Source organism: Fukomys damarensis, unplaced genomic scaffold, assembly GCF_012274545.1.
Source record: "Fukomys damarensis isolate Sample0158 unplaced genomic scaffold, DMR_v1.0_HiC HiC_scaffold_39, whole genome shotgun sequence".
NCBI lineage: Eukaryota > Metazoa > Chordata > Mammalia > Rodentia > Bathyergidae > Fukomys > Fukomys damarensis.
The window spans coordinates 126,753,422-126,763,400 of NW_022900951.1; the positions used below are offsets into that span (position 1 = coordinate 126,753,422).

General features: G+C 44.6%; 2 protein-coding genes and 1 pseudogene across 2 annotated transcripts in view; 2 read left to right on the plus strand and 1 right to left on the minus strand.

Moving 5' to 3' along the window:
• Positions 1–7,100, minus strand: part of LOC104863095 — a 26,033-nt pseudogene extending 18,933 nt beyond the window's left edge.
• Positions 1–8,845, plus strand: part of LOC109118098 (paraneoplastic antigen Ma6F-like) — an 18,113-nt gene extending 9,268 nt beyond the window's left edge. The window contains exons 2-3 of the mRNA XM_019207651.2: positions 7,847–8,281; positions 8,412–8,845. Coding sequence (XP_019063196.1) covers positions 7,891–8,281; positions 8,412–8,845 — 825 coding nt within the window. The 5' untranslated portion in view covers positions 7,847–7,890. The remainder of the gene's footprint in view (positions 1–7,846; positions 8,282–8,411) is intronic.
• The window catches only part of LOC104863094 (paraneoplastic antigen Ma6F-like), an 8,521-nt gene continuing 7,361 nt past the window's right edge, over positions 8,820–9,979 (plus strand). Inside the window, 1 exon segment of the mRNA XM_033760569.1 lies at positions 8,820–9,967. Coding sequence (XP_033616460.1) covers positions 8,860–9,967 — 1,108 coding nt within the window. The 5' untranslated portion in view covers positions 8,820–8,859.

Below are 9,979 nucleotides of genomic sequence, written 5' to 3' on the forward strand. Positions count from 1 at the left end.
GGAAAAAAAAAAAAAAAAAAAAAAAAGGAAAGCAAACACTGTACAGAAACAACTAAAGAGAAAGGAAAGAAACACAGTGAGCTCATAGATAATATAACCAAAAAGACAATGGAACTACCAAACAAACTGACAAATGTGGTTATGGGAGGAAAAAAAATGGAAATTGATGACCAAGATTGTTCCAAAGGAGAGTGACAAATTTACCAGATATGTTATCTCCATGAAAGGAGCTAAACAGAAATACCTGATATAAAGAAATCTGTTGAATTCATAAACAGTGAAATACCATGTGAAGATAGGGTTTCAGAAATGGAGGACAAAATGGAATCATACGATGATGATATACTGAGAAACCTTAAAAATGATGAGAGCAAGAAAAATTCATCTGACAGCTAGTAGATCATGCTAAGAAGATTAATTTAAGGCCTACTGAAATTAGAGAGAAATTAGAGGACAGCACACATGGAGTAAAAAGTCTGTTTATGGAAATCATAAGCAGAAAACTTTCCAAGTATGGGGAAAGAAGTTAACATAAAGGTAAGTGAGGCAAGAAGCTTCCCAAGACATTGTAGTAAAAATCCCTGAACCATACTCTCAAAGAAATGGACTTAATAGATACCCACAGAGTATTCTACCCTACTACAACAAAATACTCATTTTTCTCATAAACACATAACTTTTTCCCAAATAGACCAACTAAACCAGAAAGCCTGTTTAGCTAAATACAAAAGAATCAAAATCATCATGTGTATTCTATAAGATCATAGTGCACTGAAACTAGGAATCAATCATAAAAGAAACCACAAAAATTATAAAAACACCTGGACATTAAATAACACACTCCTAACACTCAACAGGTCAAAGAAGAAATGAAACAATTCCTAGAATAAAACGATAATGCCAGTACAACACACCAAAGCTTGTGGGACGCAATGAAAGCGGTTGTCAGAGGGAAGGTTATTGCACTGAGTGCTCACATTAGAAAGATAGCATGAGCTCAAATAAATAACCTATTGATGCACTTCAAGATACTAGAAAACTAAGAATAGTCCAAATCCCACCCTGGTACAAGAGTGGCGATCATGAAGATCACAGTGGAAATTAATGAAACTGAAATTCAGCAAGAAATACAAAGAAAGAATCAATGATTCAAAGAGATGGTTCTTTGAAAGAAAAAATAAAATAGACAAACCCTTGGCCAAATTTTCCAAAAGAAGTAAACAAAAGATTTACATCCATAAAATTAGAAATGAAAAAGATGACATCGCAATGAACACCGCTGAACTCAGAAGATCATTAGTAACTACTATGAAAAATTGTACTCCATCAAATTGGAGAATCTTGAAGAAATGGACAAATTTCTGTACACATATAAATTATCAAAATTGAACAAAGAACACATAAGAACTCTGAACAGTTCAACAATAGGCAATGAAATTGAGGCAATAATAAAAAAAAATAAAATAAAAGCTAAGAAAAGTCCAGGACCTGATGGACACACACTGCTGAATTCTATGAGATATTCAGGGTGGATATAACCCCAACACTCCTCAGATCTTTAATATAATTGAAAGGAAAAGAGCATTTCTGAACTTATTTCTGGAAGCCCGCATTACTCTGTGTCATGGCTATTCTAGATGTCCCCCAGGGCCTCACGTGTTTATAGGTGGGCTTTTCACAGGTGGCTGGATCTAGGGTGTGACATGCTGGGATTAAGGGTTTTTCGGTAACTAAACTGGTCACTGAATGGTTTAGCACAGTTCTGGGTGCAGATAATGGGAAGGCCCCCCCTTGGGTGTGGGTGGCACCAACCACTAGGTTTGTAACCTGGATGGGATAAAAGGGAAAGAGGGTCCTGCTGCTGGCTGCTGGATGAATGGATAAAGAAAATGTGCTATTTGCACACAACAGAGTACTACTCTGCCATAAAGAGGAATAAACTCGAGTCATTTGTAGGAAAATTGATGCACCTGGATACCATAAATTGAAGTGAAAAAAAATCAGACAAACAGGCTTAAATATTGCATGCTTTTTCTTATATGAGAAACCCAAAATATGAGTAAAATGCAAAATAAATATAGATAATAGGAAATAAGGAGCTAGTTTTTTTTTTTTTTGTATATGGGAAGGGGCCAAGAGATGGAAGGAGGTGGAGAGAGGGGAGGGGTAGGAGATGAAAAGAGTGTTATGTACATGTACCACCTCTCCACAAGGAGTGTAATTATTATGTACCACAAATGTGTATTTACAAAAGAAAAGGTGAGAGGAATTAAAGATGTAAAAATATATATTGGTGAAAAGACATCACCTTTAACAAGTGGTATTGAGAAAAACGATTTCCATATGTACAAGAAGTAAACTAGATTCCTATCTCTCACCCTGTAAAAAATTCACCTCAAAATGGGTCAAAGACCTAGGTAGAAGACCTAAAACTTTGAAACTGCTAAAAAATGAGAGAAACTTGAAACCATAGACCCAAAAAAAAAATCTTTGCATTAAGATCCTAGTAGCACAGGAAATAATATCATGGCTCAATCAATGGGACTACAGCAAATTAAAAGATTTCTGCACAGCATAGGAAATAACAGTAAAGAGAGTCTACAGAATGGACCAAAATCTTGGCTAGCTACTCTTCTGATGCACAAATATGTAGAATACTCAAAAACGTAATACCTTCAAATCAAACAGCTCAATGAGCCAATGGACAAATGAATTGCACAGACACGTCTCAAAAGAAGTACAAATGTCCAATGTGTACACGAAGAAAATATCCCACATATGTAACCTTTAGGGGAATGTGAATGAAAACTACACTGAGATTCCTTCTCCTTCCAGTCAGAATGACTATCAACAAGAATGCAGCAAGCAATAGATGCAGATTTCTCATCAGAAACTCAGGGGGTCAAAAGGCAGTAGGCCAATAAATGAAAAGTGTGAAAAGAAAAAGTGTGTCAGCCAAGACACTTAGCAAGACTTACCTTCAAAAGTAGAGGGTAGGGCCGGAGATTTAGCTCAGTGGTATCACCACCTGCCTTGCAAGAGCAAGGTCCTGAGTTCGATCCCCGATACCCAAAACAAACAAAACAAAACAAAACAAAAAAGTCGAGGGAAATTTATGGCATTCCTAGGTTAAGGAAAGCTGAGGAGATTCATTTGCACTAGAGCTTCCAGCAAGGTGAAAGGAAAGGACATTAAACAGGAACTGAGGCACAGGAACAAGTCAGGTTGTCAACACAGGTAACTTACATGGGCACATAGAAAAGCTAGTGTCACTTTAACTACGGGTTGCAATTCTATTTTTTGTTTTCTACATTACTTAAGAGACTAACATATTTTAGAATACTTATCTAAATCTAGTAATGTCATATCTTTGGTTTGGCCCTTTATATTTGATTTTCTTCATACTGCAAGAGATTGATGCATTAAAAATAATTTTTAGCTTATGTTTTGGGACACATAAAGATGCAAAGAGTGAGAATAGTGTTTGTAAAGGAACAGCATTTTCTTAATGTACTGGAGTTAAGTTGATATAAATTCAAATTAGAATATTCTAAATTTACAATCTTACATGTAGTTCCAATGATAACCACAACAAAAATAGTGATAGAATATACACAACAGTAAAGGAATAAGAAATTCAAATATTTCACTACAGAATTAACTAAGTTCGACGGAGACTGTGATGTATGATGTAGGAAATGAGGGACAAAATAACTATTGAGCAAACAGAAAACAAAAGGGAACAACAAAAATAATTTCCTCCTGACCATCGTTCACTTTAAATGTAAAGAGATTAAACTCTCCAGTCCAAAGATAGAAGTTGGGAGAATGAATGAAAGCAGATGATCCAACTACAGGAGTCTAAAAGAAGCTTAAGTGAGCTCCAAAGGCACAGGCGAACTGAAAGTGATTAAGTAGTATCCAAACAACAGCGTGGTGGGCATACTAATATCAGAATAAACAGACTTCACCTTTAAAAAGTTATAAGATGCAGGGCTGGGGATTTAGCTCAGTGGTTCTGCTGCCTGCCTCGAAAGCGCAAGGTCCTCAGTTCGATCTCCTATACAAAAAAAAAAAAAAAAAGTTTATAAGATGCAAACAAGGGTATTATATGTTAATAAAAGCGATACAGTAAGAAAATATAACAATTTTGAAAATTTATTCAGAAACAGGATGTGATGCCTTCTAGTCAACTTTATTCTGGAGATTCTAGATAGGTAAATTAGTCAAGGGAATGAAATAAAAGGCAGAGGAAAGGAAGAGGAAAAATAAAACTACTTTTACTTGCAGATGACATGATCTACATAGACTACTCTGAAGAATATGTGATGGGCCGGGGATTTAGCTCAGCGGTTCCGCTGCCTGCCTTGTAAGTGCAAGGACCTGAGTTCGATCCCCGTTACCCCACCCCCCGAAAAAGAGAATATGTGAAACTGGGCCAGGGATTTAGCTCAGTGGTTCCACTGCCTGCCTCGCAAGCACAAGGTCCCGAGTTCGAATCCCAATAAATAAATAAATAAACAAAATTAAAAAAAAGAAAATGTAAAACTATTAGAACTAAAAATGAGTTGGTCAAAGTAGCAGGGTATACCTAATGGCAATAAACAAAAGTCAGTTGCATTACTATACACCAACAATGAACCATATGAAAAGGAACTTAAAACAATTTCACTTACAGTAGGTAGCATGCAAAAGAAAAAAATGATAAATTTAACAAAATAAGTGAAAGACAACACAAATCTACAAAGCCACATTGAAGGAAATTAAAGACCTAAATAAATGAACATCACTCTTGAACTCATTGGAAGACTTGTTACTGCTAAAAAGGCACACTACTCCCTAAAACTACCTACAGAGCCTATGCATTCCATATCATAATTACAAAGAAGTGGAAAAGCCAATCATAAAGTTAATATGGAATTACAAGGGACTTTAGTTCAAATGAGCTTGAGAAAGAGCAACTAAGGTAGAAGACTTAGCCTCTGGGCTTTCAAACTTCATGCAAATATAAACAGCTCAAGACTGTATGGTAATGTCATAAAGTAGACATAGCAAATAGGATAAATGAACTTATAATTCAATTGATTTTGGATGAGAACACAAAGACCGCTGCTTGAGGAAAGAATACTTGATCAATGGTGCTAAGACAGCTGGATATCCACATGTAAAATAGTTCATTTGGACCCCTCCCTTAAACTTTGTGCAAACCCAAAATGTAGCACTTACAGCATGAGATGACAAAATGGCCTCTTAGAAGAAAAGCTATAGATGCTTATCTTCAGATGCTAGATGAGGAAATTGTTCCTTAGGTGTAAGACCAAAATCACAACCAAAGAAAAAACATTCTTCACAAAATTAAAAACTTTTGTGCATCTAAAGGCACTATCAATAAAGGAAAGGGCTGCAGAGTCCTCTGCCCTCCGGCAGAGGGCAGCGCAGTCACCAAGGGCGGTAGGCAGGGGAAACCTATGATGGCTAGACAGCCTTCAGACTGTCTGGGTCTGGGGAATGGGCCTGCCTTGCTCAGTCTGATGGAGCTTCACTTTCCCCAGAAGTCTTAGGCAGGTAAAACATCAGCAGCCAAATGAGCTGCCACCCCCAATCCACCACGCACATGGCATGCTGAGAAAGTGCCCGCAGGGCTCTTCCTTCTGTGAGCTGGTGTGGTGAGGACATAGTTCCCAGAAGCTTATATGTACGGTACTTGTATTGTTGTCGTGTGTAGACTGTGAGCATCCATGCTACTCTACTAAGTTCCTACCTCTGTTATTACATCACTATTCCCTGTGATTCCTTCTGTTAGCTGCTTCTGTTGCTCTTTCCCACGTGGCACTATGCAAGGTGTGATCAAATATTTTCCCAAATGATCCTAGGATGGGACAAAATATTCCATGAGCTGAAATATGTCCAGTGTTGTTGGTCTATGTCATGTGGTACCTGTAGGAGAGACCGATACACATTGTGAACAATTAGGATAATATATGTGAGTACAAAATTCACTTGTCTTACTGAGCTTCAGTTTCTCTCCTAGGCCAGTGAACCAATACCAGGTTCTCAACTGTGGCAGTTCACCATGTCCCACTGTTTCAGCATTCTATATAAAAACCGAAGAAGACTGTTAATAAAGAACAGAGATGGCGAACCTTTTAGAGCTTTCAATGGTACAAACAGCCTGCTGTGGCACACGTGCTGTCGTTTTGCCACCACTGATAAGGAGGGTACAGGTGTGTCCTTCCTCTGCAGCTTCCCCTCCACTGTTTGTGGTCACAGAAGCCCAGTGAGAGCTGCACCTTGTCGCTGGCTGTGGTGTGCCAAAGGTCCCCTCTTGGGAAACTCTCAAAGCTGCTGGCCGGATGGGCAGCCGATTCTAGATTCTGTCACCTCATCCATGTCCTTTGGAAAAATAGCTCCAATGTTACCTCTCATCTCCCTTTTTACCTGAGGGCTCAGACTGGGGGCCACTCAACTGGCTGTTACAACCATTCTTTAATATCTATACCAATGTTGGCCTCACCACCTTTCTTCTGTTTTAAGCCCTTGTGCCAATGTACTGTGCTCCACGACAGCTCTGCAAGAAGTGTGCTCTTCGTGTCCATTTACAGGCGAGGGACAGTGATCTTCAGTGATTGGTGCAAAACCACTGCTTGGCTGCTAGGTGAAGCCAGCTTTGTCCAACTATGCTGCAGTGGCTTCCTGGGTGACAAAGGCTGAATGTAGCAGTGGGTCTGGGATGAGGCTCCTGAGTTGGAAACAGTCAGCCTGTACCTGTTGTGGAGGTTTCGGGGATAATGAGGTAGGCTTATGAATGCAGAGTGACACTGGGGACCTGGCTTGGAGTCACAGCACTTGGCTGTCTGCTAGCTTGTGGCCCCCAGCCCCAGCTCTCCTCCTCCATGAGCTGTCCTCCTTCTGGCCCCCCTGCACTCCCACTAGGCTGTCTCCTTGGGGGAGGGCCAATGGATATGCCTGTTGCTATTGGAGGCTCCAATCCTTGCCATGTCAAGCTCTTACCACGCAGGTCCTTTCGTCACAGGAATACTGACATCTCCGTGGGTCCAGCCATTGTTCTGCACGGAGACACCGGGATCTTTTTCTCTCATCTTGGGGCTTCTAGAAGAAGCAAGGAGCCCACCTGACCTTACAGAGATGGGCGGGGGACCCCCATCTGAAGTGTGTTAATTTGATTTCTTTCTCCAGGGATGTGAGCTGGCCTTCAGCATCAGCTCACAGCATTTCCCTGGCGGCAGCCTGAGAAAGTGGGCAGGAAGCCAGGATCTGTGCTGCAGTGGGCGGGGCCCCAGAATGATGGCCAGTACCCAGGGGAGAAGGGAGACTGCTGTCCCTGCCTGGCATGCAGAAAGCAGGGAGGGTGTGATGCCTGCAGAGAGGGAGTGGGCCTCCGCTGTGGGGATCTGAGTGGGGAGGGCTTCTGGCTCTGGCTCTGGCTGTGGAGATGCAGGTGACAGTGGAAAAGGCAGAGGCTCCAGCTGTGGCTGTGGAGGGTGCTGGATAGGGTTCCTGAGTTGCAGTGATCAGGGTAGGGAGCTGGGTCTGCTGCTGGGAAAGAAAAGGGGAGGGCACTAAGCAACTGGCTTGCAGATGCTGGTGGGAGGGGCTCCAGCTGTCAGAGTCAGACCAGGGGTTGGAGGAATCTGCCAAAGTGAAGAGGATGCTTGCCTAAACCGGAGGGAAGAAAAGCGCCTCTCAGGCGAGGGGTAGAAGCAATAGCTCTGGCTGCAACACGGAATGGGAGGTGCTTTAAGCTACTATGGGTAGCAAGTCTCCAGCTGTTCAGTGGGGCTGGGCTGGGGCAAAGACATCCCTTTCTTCTTTTTCCCATCCACAGGCTGCTCCTGAGACTGCGACAGTCAGCTGACACCTTTTGCAGTCATGCTCCCTTCATCCAGCTCCCCTGCTATGGGGCTGTCCATGCTGCGAGATTGGTGCAGGTGGATGGGTGTGAATGCGCAGCGCTGTCTGCTCATCATGGGCATCCCTGATGACTGCGAGGAAGATAAGTTCCGAGAGATACTGCAGGCTGCGCTGAGACCCCTGGGCAGATACCGGGTGCTCTGCAGGGTCTTTAGGAAGGAGCTTGGAGCCAGGGTCACTTTGGTTGAGTTTGCTGAGTATTTAAACCGAAGTTTGATCCCCCAACAAATACCAGGCAATGGGGAGCCTTGGAGTGTGATCTTCCTGCCCCAGGTCCCTGATTCTGAGTTTCAGGAGTGTCGAAACCTCCCTGCACAGCCCCAGGGGGAAGAAATGGGAGAAAGCATGGGTAAGGGCTGCAAGTGTCAATGGGGAGCCTTGGAGTGTGATCTTCCTGCCCCAGGTCCCTGATTCTGAGTTTCAGGAGTGTCGAAACCTCCCTGCACAGCCCCAGGGGGAAGAAATGGGAGAAAGCATGGGTAAGGGAGCTGCAAGTGAGGGAGGAGCTGCAGCTGAGGAAGAAGCTGCGGCTGAGGCAGGTGTTTCAGGTGAGGGAGGAACTGCAGGCGAGGAAAGAGCTGCAGGTGAGGCAGGACCTCCAGGAGAAGAAGGGGCCTGGGATGCAGCAGCAGTGACCCATCTTAGAGCAGGAGCCCAGCAGTGGGCCCAGGCACTGCAGCCTATCCTGGAAAACATGGCATACCAGGAACTGAGAGCCTTTTCCGGGATCGCAGAGCCAGATCCTGAGGAAGAAGAGTCCTTCGAGAGCTGGCTGAACCACGCCAATGACATGCTGTATCTGTGGCGCCATATTTCAGAGAGGGAGAGGAGGAGGAGGCTGGTGGAATCAAAGACATCCCTTTCTTCTTTTTCCCATCCACAGGCTGCTCCTGAGACTGCGACAGTCAGCTGACACCTTTTGCAGTCATGCTCCCTTCATCCATCTCCCCTGCTATGGGGCTGTCCATGCTCCGAGATTGGTGCAGGTGGATGGGTGTGAATGCGCAGCGCTGTCTGCTCATCATGGGCATCCCTGATGACTGCGAGGAAGATAAGTTCCGAGAGATACTGCAGGCTGCGCTGAGACCCCTGGGCAGATACCGGGTGCTCTGCAGGGTCTTTAGGAAGGAGCTTGGAGCCAGGGTCACTTTGGTTGAGTTTGCTGAGTATTTAAACCGAAGTTTGATCCCCCAACAAATACCAGGCAATGGGGAGCCTTGGAGTGTGATCTTCCTGCCCCAGGTCCCTGATTCTGAGTTTCAGGAGTGTCGAAACCTCCCTGCACAGCCCCAGGGGGAAGAAATGGGAGAAAGCATGGGTAAGGGAGCTGCAAGTGAGGGAGGAGCTGCAGCTGAGGAAGAAGCTGCGGCTGAGGCAGGTGCTCCTGGTGAGGAAAGAGCTGCAGGTGAGGCAGAAGCTCCTGATGAGGAACGAGCTGAAGGTGAAGCAGGAGCTGCACGTGAGGAAGGAGCTGCAAGTGAGGCAGGAGTTTCAGGTGAGGCTGGAGCTGCAGGTGAGGCAGGAGCTGCAGATGAGGCAGGAATTTCAGGTGAGGCTGGAGCTGCGGGTGAGGCAGGAGCTGAAGGTGAGGCAGGAGTTTCAGGTGAGGCAGGAGTTTCAGGTGAGGCAGGAGCTCCTGGAGAGGAAGAATCTATAGATGAAGAAGCTTCAGGGGCTGCAGCTGAGGCAGAAGCAGCATATGAAGCAGGGCCTGAAGATGAGGAAGGAGCTGAACTTGAGCCAGGAGCTGCAGGTATGGCAGGAGTAGCAGATGAGCCAGGAGCTGCAGAAGAGCCAGGAGTAGCAGGTGAAGCAAGAGCTGTAGGAGAGCCAGTAGCAGCAGCACGTGTGGCAGGAGCTGCACGTATGGCTGGAGCTGCAGGTGAGCCAAGAGCAGCAGGGGCTGCAGGGGAGCCAGGAGCAGCAGATGTGGTAGGAGCTGCAGGAGAGCAAGGAGCAGCAGGGGATGCAGGTGAGGCAGGAGCTGCAGGTGAGGCAGGAGCTGCAGGCGAGGCAGGAGCAGCAGGGGGTGCAGGCGAAGCGGGAG